This window comes from Maylandia zebra, linkage group LG7 (assembly GCF_041146795.1).
Source record: "Maylandia zebra isolate NMK-2024a linkage group LG7, Mzebra_GT3a, whole genome shotgun sequence".
Lineage (NCBI taxonomy): Eukaryota > Metazoa > Chordata > Actinopteri > Cichliformes > Cichlidae > Maylandia > Maylandia zebra.
In genome coordinates, this window is record NC_135173.1 from 68,732,751 (window position 1) to 68,751,595 (window position 18,845).

Consider the following 18,845-nt stretch of genomic DNA (forward strand, 5'->3'; position numbering starts at 1 on the left):
GCTGAAAGAAGGAAAAACAGAAAAACATCAAACTCCACGTGTTGTTTTATCCGATCTCCACCTGAGCCCTGAATGCACCTGCTGAGCTGCAGGTAAACTCCTCCCTCTCTGATCACCTGACAGAGGCAGTGCCTCTCACCTGTTGGTTGGCGGCTGTCCCTTCTACAAACGTGACTTTTTTGGCAGGTGGCGTTCCCTTCACCTGAGTCTTCAGTCTTGGTTTGGGCAGCGGGGCCTGAAGGGGGAAGCATCCAGAGAGGTGAGGGAAGAGCACACCTGGACCGAGTCACAGGTGAACATCTGCTGAAGCCACAGGAAGGCCACAGCCTTCAGGAGGAACAGGCTCCTCAGGGAATTATGGGAATCGCTCGATTGTTGTGTTTAAATTCGCAGAAAAGGAGAAAAAAATCGAAAACATTTTCAGGCCATTATTAAATTTATCATTTATGTTTGGGTCATCTGGATGACCTGACCTGAGATTCGGCGCGATGGCGGCGGGCCTCCTTGCCCTCCGGCTGTTGTTTGGCCTCTGACGCTTCCTCCACAGGAGTAAACCTGGGCTCGTCCTCCATGGCGTCCACCGGGTGGATGTAGGAGACCTTCCACTTCAGAGTCACTTCGATGTTCCCGGCGGGGAGTCCAGAGGGATCGGCCAGCGAAAACACACCTGAGGGAGCAGAGCAGGTTACACGTGCTCACTCACATCTGATCGAGCTGATCCTGAAACATTTCCTCAGACAGCAGCAGTGTGAGGCGTTTGGTTAACTTTAGATTTAAGAAGTTTAAACCATTAAAACACTTTTCGATGTTTTATCGAAAAGCCTGGAGCCTTCATCAGGAGCTAAAAATGAAAACATTTCCTGTCCAGTTTATTTAAAACCAGTGTAAAGTGTGTATGCCCATGTTCAGGTAATGACGGTGAGAAAGAACCCCATTTTAACAGGTCACGCTGCAGCTGAACACTGAAGCTGCACCTGCAGGCGAACAGTGTGCTACAAACACCTGACTCACCTGTGAGGCTCTCGTCGTGGGTCAGCGTCCTCAGAGGGACTTGGGCCTTCCCCAGGTACATGTCCATCTGCTCCTCTTTGTAGTCGAACACGTAGAATTGAAGGAGCTCCGACTTCAGGTACCGGTCCAGGTCCGCATCCATCGAGACGGAGTACGACCTGAGGTCATGGAAGTCGGGGTCCTGGCGGTTGTGAACGGTGGCGGTGGGGTGGTCGGGGAAGTGAAAGAACTTGTAGACGACATAGGGGCTCGGCTGCCAGGAGCCTCGCGGCTGAAGGCCGGAGCAGCGGCGGACGGTGATGAAGAGCTCGTTCCAGTCGCCGGTCGTTGGCGGAGGCTGAGGAGAAACGACACGAGTGAGAACCTTCACCTGCTCAGGTGTGTGTACACCATGGGTGTATCCTCCTGCTCGTGTATCTGAGTGATGACGGGTGATGATGAAGCTCACCGCCTTCATCTTCTCTCGGTACAGTCGCAGCGTCTCCGTCATGGGCACCCTCAGCCTGAGCCAGAACTCCAAGGAGCCGAAGCAGCGCGCCTCATCACGCGACCCTGAAAGAGGTTTGCACACGAGCGTTCATCTGACGACGCGTTTTCATCGAGCATCACCGACAGTCGCCGAGTCTACCGTCATCGTCAAGTACAGCCGCCAGCCCGCAGACCGCGTGGATCCGGCCGTCACTGAGCTGGCTCGCGGGTCACACGGCCCCTCATGACACACAGGAAGGTAAATATCCAGGTTGTGTCCTCGGCCCTACTCTCACCTTGTACATATTTGAGCTTAGAGCGGACATGAGGCGCTCCCCTTATAAAGGCTAATTTACATTAGATGTAACGTCATGTGGTTGGTTGCAGCTAACAGACTCACATTAGTTTATGTTAAGTCTGCTAGCCACAACCAACCAAACTCATGACGTCATGTTCCGTACTGACAGCAGATGGCGCTAAACATCTTTTTAAAGAAGCGTCTCTTCTTCCTCAGACCTCCACCTCCCTCTGAAGGTGGAGGAACAGCATCGGGATAGACGAGCTCTCCAAAGAGCGGTGCGCTCTGCTGGATGCACCGCTCGCTCAGAGCTCCCTGACCTGCAGTGTGTCCACACCGAGTGATGCTGGACTGGACTCTCTACACTGCTCATGCACTTAATAACAAAATAATGTACTTTAGTGATGCACCCGGTAACGGTTGTTCACTGCTCGCTGTCGGTCTGCACCTGTTCAGTGTTGTTCTTGTGTCTGTGTGTGTCTGTGTGTGTCTGTGTGTGTGACAAATGAAACATGGACTCTGTCAGTGAGCCTGAGCCTTTACACGAGCAGCTCTTTGGCTGTCTCTCAGTCTGTGCTTATGTCAGTCTCTCCCTCCCCCCACAGACCAATGACTCACCGACGAGCGCCACGCTGCCGTGAACCTTCCCGTCCTGTTCCAGCAGCTGCTGCAGATGAAGCTCGCCAGCCGCCAGCGTCCTCCAGTCCAGACCGAGCGCTTCGTGCAGCTCCACCCTCACCGCGCCCCGGTGGAGGTAGTCGAGGAAGCGTTCGTCCACGCTAACCACGTACTTAGAAGTAAAGTTGTATTTTGGACTGTGGCCCGTCACCACCGGTGTGGCGTGCAGCTCGAACACGTAGAAGGCGTACGTACAGAAGGTGGCGGGCTCAGCTTCGCCCAGCATCTGCAGGGCAGAGCCAGACAGCGTGACGCCTACTATCTGAAGCTCCAGCAGGTTTTCTCCACTCTCCAGGTGAAGCGCTTCGCCAGATTCGTCGGCCTCGTCCTCGGCTGTGGCGTCCGCTTTGACGCTGTAGGTTTTGGTCCCGTAGGCGATGTCTCTGAGCTGAGCTGCGGAGCAGAGAAACCTCATCATCAACGGTTCATTTATTCTTTAAACTGAACATCAGCAGGAGAACTGGATGGATGCTTGGGTGGGCGGGAACCTTCCAGTTTCCTGATCTTCGTTGCCCTGGCGTCCAGCAGCTGAGCCTGGCGTTCTAGCTTCTGCTCGTACTCGAGTTTGTCGGCGTCCATCTTGCGTAGCGCGGCGTCCAGCTCGGCCTGCGGCCACAAGAAAGGAAATAGATTCTGCTCAGCACAACAAACGTGATCAGGTTCCACTCTGACCCCTCCCCTTGCTGCTTTGCATACAGTAAGAATAAAAGTGGGCGGGTGTGTTTGCTCCACCTTGTAGCCTTGGCTGATCCGGCTCTCCGTGCTCAGGAGGCTCCGGGTCTTTTCCAGCTCCTGGATGGTTTCGGCGTGAGCGGCTCGCAGCTCCTTAATGGCGTTTTCCATGCTGGTGCCGCCCGTTTCCTCCTCCGCCTCCCTCAGGAAGTCCAGATCTCCACTCCTCTGGGATTTACGTGTCTGATAGACGATGATGTTACAGACAAAAGGCGAGACGTGAGACTGAATCTGGGCTGTGTATGATCGCAGTAACGACGGCAGCGGCGTGTGACGGGCACTCACTTTGACGAGCAGCAGCGCCTCGGTGAGTTCGGCCACGTCGTAGTCGCTCCCCTGTGAAGAGCACGGTGATGTCACACACACCAAACCTGCAGCAGGCGAGAGGATTTGATTCATCTGCTCACCCGACTGTAAAACTTGAGCTGCTCGTTCAGTTCCTCCAGCTGCTGCTTCTGCTGCAGGAACTGCACCTCCAGCTTCTGATTTGCTTCTTTCAGCTTCTTGTTTGTGTCTGAAAAACAATCAGAGGGAGGAAATCGGTCGCCACGTTCACCCTCGGCGCTCTCACGGGACACGGAGCGGTCTTAATGGGCAGGTAGGGGGCGTACCCGTACCTCTCTCGGCCTTGACTTTGTCGAGGATCTCGTTTTTGTCGACGAGGTCGGCCTTGAGCGCCGTCTCCAGCTGAGAGATCTGAAGCTTCAGCCGCTGCTCCTGAAGCTGCCATTTCTCCTGCTGAGAGACGTCAAAGGCGCTGCAACGAAAGGAGGAGGTGACGGAGGTCAACCTGGGCCAGGTAAGACTGAAACGTTCATGGACAAACGGCCCTCACAGCGCCGCGGCGTGTCTTCGCCTCCTTCTGCTCACCTGTTCAGCAGCTTCTCGTTGCTGTCCTTCAGCAGGTCTCTGTCCTGCTCCAGCTCGCCGATCCTCTCCTGCAGCTGAACGCACACACAGGCAGGTGAGCCACCACACCTGCACAGCAGCACACCCCTACAGCGGACTCGGGCTCACCTGCTCCATCCTCGTCCTGGAGACGCTGGCACTCTGCAGCTGCTTCTCCAGCTCCAAGCGCTTCAGCCGCTCGTTTTTCAGATCCGCCGACAGCTCGTCCACCTTCGCCATCGCCGCTTCATGACTGAGCTTAAGCGTCTGCTGACTCTGCAAAACAAACGCCGCCGCTGTTAGCTCGCTCTGTGTACACACCTGACACCTGGTCTTGTTGATCTCGTCAGGCCAGCTGTGTCTGCAGATGTGTGTCAGTGCCATAAGGTGGAATTATAAACGGGAGGTTAGTCACATGATCTTTGAGCTCATCATATCCAGCTCTGGTGTTTCGTCCCTACTCATCTGCATGATTCACAGTTTAAAACAATGCTGTGCACTGAATCAAGCCCCTCCCCTCTTAAGAAATCTTTCTCCTGATTGGCTGCAGAGGGATTTGATTGCGCTTGAAGTCACAGCGTTGCATAGAAAAGTGCGATAATTTGTTCTCTCACAGACAGAGAAGATCAGTAGTGATTACTGGATGTTGATCTTGGTGCTGCAGGGTTTCAGGTGGGGGAGGAAGAGGAGGAGGCCAGGAAACGTCTCACCTCCTGCAGCTGCAGATATCGCCCCTCCAGCTCAGCCACGGTGTTGGATCTCACCGCCAGCTGCTTCTGCAGTTTGATCAGCGTCACGTTGCTGTTGACGTGCGTCCTGACAGGAAAAAACAAAGATTCATCCACAACCTCGACCTCGAGCACAGCTTTGAGTGAAGAGGTGACCACAGAAAGCGATTATTGTGAATGACAGACGCCTCGCCACAGCACGAGCTCATCTTCTGCCCTGATACGGTGAAAGCTGTTGGACTGAAACCGTGAGAAACAGGTTCTGGTGCTCCCCTCCAACAAAAACCTGAGACCAAAATATTCTCACTGGTTTTATTTAGATGGATTTTCATTTACTCAAACATAAACGACATTTTTGATGAAATAACAGGAAACATCAGAACGAGGCGCCGCTCAGCTTTACGGAAGGCTTCGTATTTAAAACCAGCAGCTCGTACCTCAGTTTGGAGCTCTGCTCCTGCCGGACCTGCAGGAGTCTCTCTTCATACTCGGCCTCCTTCCTCCTCAGCTCCTCCCTCAGCAGCTCCGATGCACCTTCCAGCTCCTCCATGCGGCTCCGCTGGGACTCGATCACATTCTCTCTGCGACACAAACATGGCGCGTCACAATCAATGAGCCTCTGAAAATGAGGGACTGTGTGTGTCACGACCTTATTTAAACCCTCCAGCTAAAGCTGCGAGTCTGCACTTCACTCACAGCGTGAATCCAGTAAAGAACTACAAAAACTGTCATTTATAAATCCTCAGAAGGAAGCTCTGTGGAGCCTTAGTTACTCTTATCTTCCTGTTTCAGTGCCGATGCCAGCTAGGAGGACACGGTAAATATTTGTGAGGAGTTTCAATGACTGATGTAAAATACCACCTTTAATAATATCCTTAATATCCAGGATATGTACTGTGTCCACCGAAAACCTGTTTAAACACCATGAAACTGTTTGACCCTATTAACAGCAAAGACCTGGAGGACATCTTAGGTCAACTGAACTCCTCCTCCTGCTGTTTAGATGTCCTGCCAACAAGTTTTTTCAAAAAGGTCTCAAAGACTTTAGAGTCAGACCTGTTACAGATCGTCAACTTTTCTTTAATATCAGGCGTGTTTCCAGAACCACTAAAAACTGCTGTAATCAAACCTATACTGAAAAAGGACAATCTTGACAAGACACAAATGAACAACTACAGGCCGATCTCAAATCTCCCGTTTTTAAGTAAGATCATTGAAAAAGCAGTTTCTCAACAGCTCAGTTACTTCTTAAACAGAGTAACTGCTACGATGCCTTCCAGTCAGGTTTTAGACAGAACCACAGCACTGAAACCGCTCTGACAAAAGTGTTTAATGACATATGTCTGAACACAGACAGTGGAAAAATGTCAGTCTTAGTTTTACTGGATCTCAGTGCAGCATTTGATACAGTTGACCACAACATATTACTCAAACGACTGGAGAACTGGACAGGTCTTTCAGGAACTGTACTAAACTGGTTCAAAACATACGTAGAAAACAGGAAATACTTTTGTTACGATTCGATGTTGTCAGTGTTTTGTTTTAGGCATGACTGTTATGCGTTTCCTGTTTTACTTTGAAGGTCTGTCTTATCTCAGTGTGTTCAGTTTACGCTTCCTTGTCTCGTCAGTTCTGATTTGCCCCAGCTGTGTTTCCCTCCTGTTGTCTATTCCCTGATTACTCCCTCTATGTATTTAAGCCCTGTGTTTCAGTTTGTCATGGTCTTGATTTCCCCCTGTGTTGTAAATAGTTTGTTGTATATACAGTGGGGCAAAGAAGTATTTAGTCAGCCACCGATTGTGCAAGTTCCCCCACCTAAAATGATGACAGAGGTCAGTAATTTGCACCAGAGGTACACTTCAACTGTGAGAGACAGAATGTGAAAAAAAAATCCATGAATCCACATGGTAGGATTTGTAAAGAATTTATTGGTAAATCAGGGTGGAAAATAAGTATTTGGTCAATAACAAAAATACAACTCAATACTTTGTAACATAACCTTTGTTGGCAATAACAGAGGTCAAACGTTTACTATAGGTCTTTACCAGGTTTGCACACACAGTAGCTGGTATTTTGGCCCATTCCTCCATGCAGATCTTCTCGAGAGCAGTGATGTTTTGGGGCTGTCGCCGAGCAACACGGACTTTCAACTCCCGCCACAGATTTTCTATGGGGTTGAGGCCTGGAGACTGGCTAGGCCACTCCAGGACTTTCAAATGCTTCTTACGGAGCCACTCCTTTGTTGCCCGGGCGGTGTGTTTTGGATCATTGTCATGTTGGAAGACCCAGCCTCGTTTCATCTTCAAAGTTCTCACTGATGGAAGGAGGTTTTGGCTCAAAATCTCACGATACATGGCCCCATTCATTCTGTCCTTAACACGGATCAGTCGTCCTGTCCCCTTGGCAGAAAAACAGCCCCATAGCATGATGTTTCCACCCCCATGCTTCACAGTAGGTATGGTGTTCTTGGGATGCAACTCAGTATTCTTCTTCCTCCAAACACGACGAGTTGAGTTTATACCAAAAAGTTCTACTTTGGTTTCATCTGACCACATGACATTCTCCCAATCCTCTGCTGTATCATCCATGTGCTCTCTGGCAAACTTCAGACGGGCCTGGACATGCACTGGCTTCAGCAGCGGAACACGTCTGGCACTGCGGGATTTGATTCCCTGCCGTTGTAGTGTGTTACTGATGGTGACCTTTGTTACTTTGGTCCCAGCTCTCTGCAGGTCATTCACCAGGTCCCCCCGTGTGGTTCTGGGATCTTTGCTCACCGTTCTCATGATCATTTTGACCCCACGGGATGAGATCTTGCGTGGAGCCCCAGATGGAGGGAGATTATCAGTGGTCTTGTATGTCTTCCATTTTCTGATGATTGCTCCCACAGTTGATTTTTTCACACCAAGCTGCTTGCCTATTGTAGATTCACTCTTCCCAGTCTGGTGCAGGTCTACAATACTTTTCCTGGTGTCCTTCAAAAGCTCTTTGGTCTTGGCCATGGCGGAGTTTGGAGTCTGACTGTTTGAGGCTGTGGACAGGTGTCTTTTATACAGATGATGAGTTCAAACAGGTGCCATTCATACAGGTAACGAGTGGGGGACAGAAAAGCTTCTTACAGAAGACGTTACAGGTCTGTGAGAGCCAGAGATTTTCCTTGTTTGAGGTGACCAAATACTTATTTTCCACCCTAATTTACGAATAAATTCTTTACAAATCCTACCATGTGGATTCATGGATTTTTTTTCACATTCTGTCTCTCACAGTTGAAGTGTACCTCTGGTGCAAATTACTGACCTCTGTCATCATTTTAGGTGGGGGAACTTGCACAATCGGTGGCTGACTAAATACTTTTTTGCCCCACTGTAGTGACTATTAAGTCTAATATACTGTATATATACCCTAGTAAGCTATAGTACTTTTTCCTTTGGGAAGGTACCATCTGTGCAGTCTGCAATTTTGTTGAAGAAAGATGTTGAATCTATTTAATATTTCTTGAAAAATAATTGATTTCTGTGCATTTTTTTCACACTGCATCAAATTAAGGTTGATTACGTCGAGTAAGCATCATGAGGTGGAGCGTGAGGGGTGGTTCCCTATTTTTTATTTACCGTATTTTCACGACCATAAGGCGCACTGTGCTAAAAGGCGCAGTCTCAGTTATGTGTGCCCTTACTGTATTTAACACACATAAGGCGCACTGGACCATAGGGCGCATACAAGTACCGTATGCGTATTTAAAAATAAAGCGGGAGCAAACCTGAATTCGGTACCTTACTCACATTTCTATTGCCAGTAATCGTCATCATCAACAACACACAAGCATACAAGTGTGCATATTTAAAAATAAAGCAGGAGCAAAACGAAGTTTGGTACTCACATTTTTATCATCAATCAAACCCATCGAAGTCCTCATCCTCTGTGTCTGAATTGAACAGCTGCGCTAAATCTCCATCAAACATGCCAGGTTCACTGTCTTCACCATCAGAGTCACTTTCCGTGCTGTGCGGCTCCTCGGAAACGATGCCGGCTTTTGCGAAAGCTCGAACAACAGTGCCAGCAGACATGTTAGCCCAAGCATCTACAATCCATTGGCAAATTGTGGCGTAACTCGCCCGGCGCTGCCTTCCACTCTTAGTGAAACTGTGGTCTCCATCGGTCATCCATCGCTCCCAGGCCGCTCGCAGCCTTACTTTGAACGGGCGGTTCACACCGATGTCCAGCGGTTGGAGTTCCTTTGTCAGGCCTCCCGGAATGACAGCAAGCTCACAGTTCCTTTGTTTCATTAGTTTTTTCACATCGGCTGTGAGATGCATAGAGTCACAGATCAACAGCGATGGTGATGCGTGGAAAAAACCACCTGGTCTCCTTACATACACCTCCCTCAGCCAGTCTTTCATCATTTCCTCATCCATCCAGCCCTTTTCATTTGCCTTAATGATGATTCCTGCTGGAAACTTCTCTTTAGGCAAAGTCTTTCGCTTAAAAATCACCATAGGCGGCAGTTTCTGTCCATTAGCATGGCAGCCAAGCACAACAGTGAAACAAGACTTTTCAAACCCCGTTGTGCGTATCGCTACCGTGCTGGTCCCCTTCTTCTCCACAGTGTGACTCACCGGGATGTCAAAAGTGAGCGGGACCTCGTCCATGTTTGTGATGTGGCTGGGCTGGATGTTTTTGTCGCCGATGTGTTTGCTGCAGTAGGAGCGGAAGATGGCCAGCTTTTCCTTATAATCCGCTGGAAGTTGCTGCGCTACCGTAGTCCTGGTCCGGATGGAAAAATGGCACCGTTTCATAAAACGAAAGCACCAAGACGGACCTCCTTGGAAATGTTCAATGTTCATCTCTTCAGCTAGTGAAACTGCTTTTAGCCGAATGGTGACCGTCGAAACGCTTCTCCCGCTCGCTCTTTGCTCGATGATCCACCGCTCGAGTCTTTCCTCCAACTCGGGCCACCTCGCCTTATGTCCGCGGAAACTCAGCTGCGTTTTCTTGACCTGCCGGAGCTCGTTTTCCAGCTTCCTCCATTTGCGAACCATCGATTCGTTAATCTTAAATTCTCTCACTGCTGCTCGATTTCCATGTTCCTCCGCGTAGCTGATGGCCTTCAGTTTAAACTGTGCTTCGTAAGCGTGTCTCTTTGCCATTTTCAGGGTTGTTAAAACAACGATGTTCCACATAATGCACATACCTGTCCTTTTATACAGGTATGTGCGATTGTCCCGGTATATACGATCAACGCCCACACTTCACCCTTTAACGTTCTCATGGTGTTCTCTACTACGTCTGCCTTACAACACACAGGGCGCACCGCGCTATAGGGCGCGCCGCACTTTTTGAAGAAAATCTAAGACTTTTAAGTGCGCCTTATGGTCGTGAAAATACGGTATTTATTTTTGTTGTTGCTGGGAGTTGGAACCCTATTAGTTAGGTTGCTTAATATTTACGCTAAGTACTCTTTAAAATACCAGAATAGGGAGGATGGTGTAGGTTTGAGTTTATTAGCTTGATCAGTATTGCTGAACTATGAAATATTTTTTTTGCATACAGGTATAACAGAATAGCTTTAGTGTAGTTGTTGTTTTAAACTTGAGTATGAACTTATACAAAATGCAGCAAGATATTTAAAAAACAGCTTTGTTGATTAAAACACACTATATCGGATTCATATCGGTATCGGCAGATATCCAAATTTATGATATCGGTATCGAACATAAAAAAGTGGTATCGTGCCATCTCTACAAAATACATCAGTGACCTCCTGACCCAGTATGAACCTTCCAGATCCCTCAGGTCATCTGGATCCGGTCTTTTATCAGTTCCCAGAGTCAGAACCAGACACGGAGAAGCTGCATTCAGCTTTTATGCTCCTTAAGATAAGATAAGATAAGATAGAACTTTATTAATCCCTCGGGTGGGTTCCTCTGGGAAATTCGACTTCCAAAAAAGCACAGCACCGACAGAAGTTACAGAGTTATACACACACACACACACACACATATATATAAATACAGAGACAAATATAAATAAAATATACGAAGGGGATAAATAGAATAAATAGGAATAAAAAATAAAAATACAAGTGAATTGCACATTTCAAGTATTGAGGTCTATTGCACTGTTGACTATTTACAAAAAGTATTGCACAGTGAGGTGAAGAGGCACTACAGCTTAGTTGTTCCCCCCTCCTTTGTCCTCCTGTCTCCCCTCCCTCTCCCCTCCAGAGAGGAGTTAAACAGTCTGATGGCGTGTGGGACAAAGGAGTTTTTAAGTCTGTTAGTTCTTGTCTTTGGGAGAAGCAACCTGTCACTGAACAGACTCTTCTGGTTGTTAATGGCCGTGTGCAGAGGATGCCCAGCATTGTCCATAATGTCCAGCAGTTTCTTTAATGTCCTTTTCTCTGCCACTGTCACCAGAGTGTCCAGCTTCATGCCGACCACAGAGCTAGCCCTCCTGATCAGTTTCTCCAGCCTGGATGAGTCCTTCTTTGCTGTGCTGCTCCCCCAGCACACCACAGCATAGAAAAGTACTCCAGCAACCACCGACTGGTAAAACATCCTCAGGAGCTTCCTGCAGATGTTAAAAGACCTCAGCCTCCTGAGGAAGTACAGTTGGCTTTGGGCTTTTTTATACAGGTGCTCTGTGTTGCATGACCAGTCCAGTTTATTGTCCACCCACAGCCCGAGGTACTTGTACTTGTTGACCACCTCCACCTCCTCCCCCTCTATCTGAACTGGCAGTGGACCTTCTCTAGACCTCCCGAAGTCCACAACCAGTTCCTTAGTCTTTGAGGTGTTGAGTTGGTTTGTGTGACTCCATGCGACAAAGTTCCTCACCAGACTTCTGTACTCCTCTTCCTCATCGTCCCAGATACACCCCATGATGGCTGTGTCATCTGCAAACTTCTGAATGTGGCATAATTCAGAGTTGTAGCAGAAGTCAGAGGTGTACAGGGTGAAGAGAAGAGGGGACAGCACAGTTCCCTGTGGTGCTCCTGTGCTGCTGACCACAGTGTCAGACGTGATGTCCTTCAGCCTGACGTACTGTGGTCTGTCGGTGAGGTAGTCGGAGATCCAAGCCACCAGGCAGGGGTCCACCTCCATCCTGTTCAGTTTTTCCTGAAGCATACAGGGCCGGATGGTATTAAAGGCACTGGAAAAGTCAAGAAACAGGATCCTGACCGTGCCTTTTCCCCCATCCAGGTGTGAGTGGGCTCTATGCAGGAGGTACAGGATGGCATCCTCCACTCCGACACCCGCCTTGTATGCAAACTGTAGTGGGTCCTGGGCATGTTGTACCTGTGGTCGGAGGAGGTTGAGGAAGAGCCGCTCTAGAGTCTTCATAAGATGTGACGTCAGTGCCACCGGTCGGAAGTCATTCAGCTCATTGGGCCGGTTCTTTTTGGGGACCGGGACGATGCAGGATGTCTTCCATAGGGCGGGCACTCTCCCCAGTCGCAGACTGAGGTTGAAGACTCGTTGTAGCGGCTCCCCAAGTTCAGCAGCACACGCCTTTAGCATCCTAGGACACACCTTGTCTGGGCCTGCTGCCTTTCTGGGGCGAAGCTTCCTCAGTTGTCTCCTGACCTGATCCACTGTGACACTGGGAGATGTTTGGGAGGAGGGGAGGGGGGGAGATGTCTTGCTGCTGAGAGAGGGATTGGAGGAGGGGGGTGTCATGGTGTCAGGAAGGGGGGGAAGCGAGGGAGGCAGGAGAGTGGGGAGAGGACTCTGTAGTGAAGGTGAGGGTGAGGGTGGGGGGGTTGTGGGCTGGTCAAACCTGTTGAAGAAGTTGTTGAGTTTGTTTGCCTTCTCCACAGTCCCCCCACTGTGCTTTTCTTGGTGTTGTGGCCTGTGATGGTTTTCACACCATTCCAGACCTCCCTCATATTGTTCCTCTCCAACTTCTGCTCCACCTTCCTCCTGTAGGTGTCCTTTGCTTCCCTCAGGCAGCGTTTCACCTCCCGCTGTGCTGCTTTCATCTCCTCCTTCACTTTGCTCCTGAAAGCCTTCTTCTTCATGTTGAGGACAGCTTTGACTTCCTGTGTTACCCACGGTTTGTTATTAGGATAACACCGTACCGTCTTAGCAGGTGCGACCGTGTCCACACAAAAGTTGAGGTAGTCTGTAAGACAGTGTGTCGCCCCCTCTATGTCCTCACCATGTGGGCTCAGGAGCACATCCCAGTCTGTGGTGTCATAGCAGTCCCTCAGAGCATCCTCCTTTTTTGGGGTCCATCTCCGGATGGAGCGCGTTGTGACCGGCTGCCTTTGGACGAGGGGTGTGTATTGTGGCTGTAGGTAAACCAGGTTGTGGTCTGACTTCTGGGGGGGGGGGGGTGGCTCTGTATGCATCTCTCACATTAGCATACAGTAGGTCAATTGTCCTGTTGCTCCTTGTGGGACAATTCACAAACTGGTGAAAAGCAGCCAGAGTAGAGTCCAGTGTGGCATGGTTAAATCTTATATCTGGAACAAACTCCCAGAAAGCCTCAGATCAGCTGAAACACTCAGTTTATTTAAATCCAGGTTGAAGACTCACCTGTTCTCAGCTGCATTTGAATAAAGCACCAAATCCACACTTTTAAGCTTAAATTTCAAAACTTGCATTTAACTACTGATTTTATCTGTTTTGATTTTATATACTGTTTCGTTTGTTTGTTTGTTTGTTTGTTAATTAGTTAGTTTGTTTGATTGTTTTAATCAATTTTAAATCATGCTTTTTATTTGTTTTTGTTTCTAATGTCTCTGTAAAGCACTTTGAACCACCTTGTTGTTGAATTGTGCTATACAAATAAACTTGCCTTGCCTTGCCTTAAATAAGCTCAGGATGACTCATAGGTAAGGACGGGAATTAAGAACTGGTTCTTGTAGAGAAGTGGTTCCCAGTAGTCCAGCTGTATGGAATTGTTAGTCTGTTTGCCGATCGATCCTGCTTATGGAGTCTTGTGCTCGTGCATCCAGAAACAGCTCCATCATGCTGCTGACACAACTTCAGCTCTTTACATGCACCTGCACAGACAGCATGCTAACGCTAAGCCAGCCAAGAACCCGGAGTGATATCCTGCTTAGAGGTGTTTTTGAGCCAGAATCGATCACTAACATCTCACTGATTCCTATTCCTACTCACAGGTTGCGGATCTCTGATCTGGCCTCCTCCAGCAGACTGTGCCCATAGCGAGGCAGCAGGCCAGTCGGAGGTCGTCCTCCTCCCTCCAAACTCCTCGTACCTGCAGGAGATGAATTCACAGAGGGAAGATGGTAAAAGTTAAACAGAGAGAAAGAAAACACGCAGTTCGTGGAGCGTGATGGCAGAGAAGCTCTGGAGACGCCGCAGAACTCACTTTTAGGTCGTATTAAAGACGGAGACGACATGTCGTCTCTGAACTTCTTCAACCCCGTGTTGACTCGCGGCTGGATGCGGTCGTACGGCGTCGGCCTCTGGCTCTGACGATTGATGAGTTGATGCTTTGCCACCAGGAGGCGCTGTTTCAGCCCTTCGTTTTCGGCCTGCAGGGCCCGGACCTTCTCGTGGAGCTCCTCCATCATCTCCTCCATCTCCACGTCTCGGACCCTGGAGGATGGGGCTGTCCCTGCTGCCAGCTGCTCCATGCGGTCACGGTTGTTCATCAGCCTCTTCAGCTTTGTGCTCAGTCTGCAGAGAGACAGTTAAATTAAATGGTATATTGTTAGACACATTAAGGATTCTGGAGCTTTTTGTGTGGAAAAATATTATTGAGGAAATAAACGTGTTCTCTTTAAAGACGTGCTTTTGTTCAGTGATAAAAACGCCCCGGGCATATGGGAGAAGCCTCACTTCTTGATTAGATCATCCCGTTTGTGGCTGTGCTGTTTGAGCTGCAGCGTCTCCTCCTGCAGCCGCAGGAAGCGGTCCTCCAGCTCCTCCCGGGACACACGCGAGATGTCCAGTCGCGCACGGGCGTGCTGATAGGTCGACGACTCTGTGAGCAGAAATCAACAAATTAGCAGGTGAACAAACTGTACCACATAAAACAGAGCACTGGATTTAACCTAAAATGTAGGTTAGAATTCAACGTTTTAGTCATGCAACTGTCTGCTGGTACGTGGAGGACTCTGAAACAGCCTGATGAGTGTGGACACACCTGGTGGAGCCGGTGTGAGTCTGGAGAGGTCCACCGTGACGTCCTTGACCGGCACATCTGCTGCCGTCTCATCCCGGAGGGTTGACATGTTTCAGCCTGGACAGAAGATTCAACCGTCGGTGGCGGTTACAGACAGCTTTACGCCTTTTATAATTCATCTCTGAAGATAAATCTCTCAGTGAGGTTAAAAACACAATCGGCACAATGAATAAAAATACTTTACAATGAAAACTTAATCAGCAGCACTTCACTTTAAAGACGCCTCTAATAGCGCGGTGTTAAACGGACTGTTCACCATTTCAAAAGCACCAAAATTCAAACAGCCTAGTGTGTTACATGTATGCCGAACTTAAAACCGGCTAATTCCGATGTTTCCGAGTCTTCGACGATAATTACGAAGCCACATTTAACGCTACTTTCGACCGTGAACATTAAAACGTATAGAATTTAAAGGTAGTCTGGTACCGAGCGATGATTTAACAAAGCAGCGTTATCTTTGACCAATGGGACACACCATATTAATATCAGGTAAATAAATTAAAATATATATTATGCGTACGTGGATGTATTTCACTGAAAAGCTCTGAATCTATCGTGTTTTTTTCCGCATTAGCAGCAGTAGCTAACGAGCTAGCGGAACCGTCTAATTATCAGATTGCGTGTCGCCTCAAACGCTCGTGACTCCATATTTACTTCTGACTTGTTTCCGGTCATTTTTCTGGTAACATCTGACGCATTTCTTACCTTTTACAACGACTTTGTTCAGTTTAACTCACGGTTGCTACTGAAAACATAAACGCTCATCACGTCGTTATGGTACAACAGCGCACGCGCTGTGCGAAGAGCCTTCTGGGAGTTGTATTTTTTGTTCCTCTTTTTTAGCAGTCAAAGGCTTTCCTAGCTTATATTTCCCTCTAGAATATGACACAGTATAAACCACCAGTGATTAAATGCTCTTAAAGCTGTTTCGAGTTTAATAAGAAGGACTTTTGTGTGTGAACGTGTCTGTTTCCTGCTGATTTTCATGCAGAAACCCTCTCTCCTGTCTGTCAGCTGTATCTCTGACTCTGGGCCAATTTGGGGACTTTGTCTGACCTGACTTTACATGTTAGCGTATTTATGAGCAGTGTGGCTCACTGCTGCACACACATCTGCGGGGATTTGATAGGCGTGCTGTCAGACGCATGCCTTTCATGAACTGGCGATGGATCTAATTTAGCACCCTGAGATGAGCGTCGGCAGGCCAGGATAAGCTCAGTCGGCATGTCAGTGTTCGCTGGGCCGTGACAGTCTCCCATCACTGCTGCTGCTTCTTCCAGGCATAACCTTTGAACCCTCCTCCCCGCAAACACACCTTCCCCCGTGTGTTCGGCCTGCGGCAAGCAGGCGCGGATCTGTCAGCGAGTCAGCCTGTCGTTGAAATCTATGATGCCTGCTGGCTTCTTGTTCAACAGGCCGTGCCCACGTTGGTGCAACAACTGTCAAGCACATGATCAGACGAGCATGGAGGCCCGTCTTAGCCTCCTATTGTAATATAGGCAGATTTTCCCTCAAACATCCAGCAGTCATGGCTTTTATTCAACTGGAGCCACGGGGGGGAGGTCAAAGTCTGTTACTGTCAGGCACTGAAAGGAGAGGCCAGATCAGCCGCCTACTGTAAATCTGCTTCTTCTTTCAGCTGCTGCATTCATAGCTCCACTGCACAGCGGATCATCTGCCTCCATCTCCTCCTATCCCAGCATCCTCCTCCGTCTGAGCTCTTCTCCTCCTGCCTGGCAGCTTCATCTTCATCCTTTTTTATCAGTAATAGTCCCTGCACCCACCTCCTCTCACTGATCTGCATCGTCGTTATCATACGATCCTGTGACTGTCCCAGATGTGACACTAGATGGCAGCTGGTTAACGTGTGAGCAGCTGAGGATCCTCCACCAGTCACAGTAATGATGACGGCAGTGAGCCTCTGTGAGGACAAATCACTCGGCTAATCTGATGACACAGATGAAGTCGCAGCCTCTTTAACAACCAGCTCAGAATTTAATGGGGAGTTATGTGGTTCAGACAAAACGTGAGGGAAAGAAAGAGAGAGACCTCTGAGTGCTCAACATACAGAAGATGCATAATTATGTGTCTGAAACAGGGGTGGGCAATCTCACCTTGGGTCAACACACCTGAATCACATGATTAGTTCCTTACCAGGCCTCTGGAGAACTTCAGGACATGTTGAGGAGCTAATTTAGCCATTTAAACCAGCTGTGTTGGTTCGAGGACACATCTAAAACCTGCAGGGACACCGCCCCTCGTGGACTGAGATTGCCCACCCCTGGTCTAAAAGCACAAAGACAGGAAACAGAGCTGGGCAGTAAAACTGCTGCAGGATGACTTTGATACTGAGCAGCCTGTAGAAAAATGTTTGGAAGAAGGTGGGACTGAAAATCTGACAGAAAAACAGTAAAAACTGAAAATAGATGCAGAAAAATGTTTCAGATTAACAACATGTTAGCTGCTGTTGGTCACCACAATTCGCATATTAATGATCAAAGAACTGAGCTCACAGTTCATTCAGTGGTGCTGGTTTCAGTTATTGTGCAGATGTTTACAAGGTTGGGGACCTGCAGTCAGCTGACACTGAAGAAGTCACCTGATGATGATGAAACTGAAAACATCCAGATGAACAGGATCAACTTTCTGGGATTTCCTGACCTGGATGACTGAGCACGCGTGAGACAGTAGTCTGGATATTATAGAGCTATTTCTTATACTCTGTGAACTTTGTAACATATAGTTTTATTTCATTTAGTTCAGTGTGTTACTGTCTGATGTAAATTATTGTTCTAATGAATAAACGGTGGTAATCCTGCAACAGTGTAAACGAACAGACGCTACAAATACTGTAAATATGAACAGAGTAATTACAGTAACTGAAAATACAGCTTTATGCTGATGATATGTTTTGCTGTAAAAAGTTTGTGCAGTAACTTGTTTAAAGTAACCGACTGTGTTACCTGTGCAGAGTGCACGATCATCCTCCCCACATACTGTTCGTCATGGAGCACATCACTGACTCGCTGTCAGTGTTCCTGTTCCAGGAATGAAGGAGAACTCCTTTGATGCCTGCTGTGAGTAAAGCTGCTTTAGTGGCCTCGCTCTGGCCCCCGAGCCATACATTTAGCACCTCTGGTCTGAATGTCATAACTAGTAAAAACCCAGAGACTTGTTCAGAACCAAAACTTCGTCTCAGTTTAATTAGTTTTATTTCCACAGCTTCACACAAAGAAACCTGTTGTTTGATTGACTGTCATGTGATCAGCAGTTTGTTCTGGACTCGGTTTGAGGAGAAAGCAAGAGGAGCGTCTGGGATCTGACGCAAACATCGTGTCAGGAATTGAACACACCTTCTGTTTATCTTCCATTATAAGTAAAGTTATTGAGACGAACCTGACACGCTCGGGGTGTACGAGTCACCTTTGGAGCCATCACAGGACGTGCATGTGCAGGACTTCCTGTTTGGGAGCAGAACTGTTCTGCTTTTTGCAGAATTTGAACTATTTCTCTTGTTTTCAGTTAAAACGTCAGAGCGCAGGGAGCAGCTGGTGACGAGTCCGCAAACATGAAACCGCAGACAGCACGGCGCTCATCCTGATAACTCATCACACAGTTATGTTTTTGGTACTCAGCGTGTTTAAATACCTGAATTAGACGCCCGAGCCACATTTTCCTAATATGTACAACATCAGGGAGCAAAATAGTTTCCACGTTGTGTTTGTCCTCTCGTCAGTAAAATATCAGGAAGTTTAGTTTTTTAGTTTTCCTCAGTCCAAGCTCACTCTCGCTGACAGCGTTTCCTGTGGTGCTGACAGCTGCTCACTACTGGTCCGAGAGCAGCAGGAGCAGTAATCAGAGTATTTCGTTAGTAATCAGAG

At 48.3% G+C, this 18,845-nt stretch overlaps 1 protein-coding gene across 6 annotated transcripts in view; it reads right to left on the bottom strand.

Moving 5' to 3' along the window:
* Positions 1-15,777, bottom strand: part of rpgrip1l (RPGRIP1 like) — a 26,738-nt gene extending 10,961 nt beyond the window's left edge. For 2 of the 6 annotated variants that reach the window (XM_076886985.1, XM_076886987.1), the window contains exons 1-19: positions 15,670-15,776; positions 14,926-15,021; positions 14,619-14,763; positions 14,146-14,456; positions 13,932-14,031; positions 5,241-5,384; positions 4,786-4,891; positions 4,205-4,351; positions 4,058-4,131; positions 3,805-3,944; positions 3,595-3,701; positions 3,473-3,523; positions 3,188-3,370; positions 2,944-3,061; positions 2,396-2,848; positions 1,012-1,563; positions 474-667; positions 140-235; position 1 (exon numbers count right to left, since the gene is read on the bottom strand). The exon at position 1 is cut by the window's left edge and continues 56 nt beyond it. In XM_076886985.1, the coding sequence (XP_076743100.1) occupies position 1; positions 140-235; positions 474-667; positions 1,012-1,563; positions 2,396-2,848; positions 2,944-3,061; positions 3,188-3,370; positions 3,473-3,523; positions 3,595-3,701; positions 3,805-3,944; positions 4,058-4,131; positions 4,205-4,351; positions 4,786-4,891; positions 5,241-5,384; positions 13,932-14,031; positions 14,146-14,456; positions 14,619-14,763; positions 14,926-15,013 (3,010 nt within the window). In that variant the 5' untranslated portion in view covers positions 15,014-15,021; positions 15,670-15,776. Of the gene's footprint in view, positions 2-139; positions 236-473; positions 668-1,011; positions 1,564-2,395; positions 2,849-2,943; positions 3,062-3,187; positions 3,371-3,472; positions 3,524-3,594; positions 3,702-3,804; positions 3,945-4,057; positions 4,132-4,204; positions 4,352-4,785; positions 4,892-5,240; positions 5,385-13,615; positions 13,791-13,931; positions 14,032-14,145; positions 14,457-14,614; positions 14,764-14,925; positions 15,022-15,484; positions 15,504-15,669 lie in introns of those variants that run through there. The other 4 variants (XM_024803260.2, XM_076886986.1, XM_076886988.1 and 1 more) reach the window with 4 other exon arrangements.
* Positions 15,778-18,845: the final 3,068 nt, after the last annotated feature.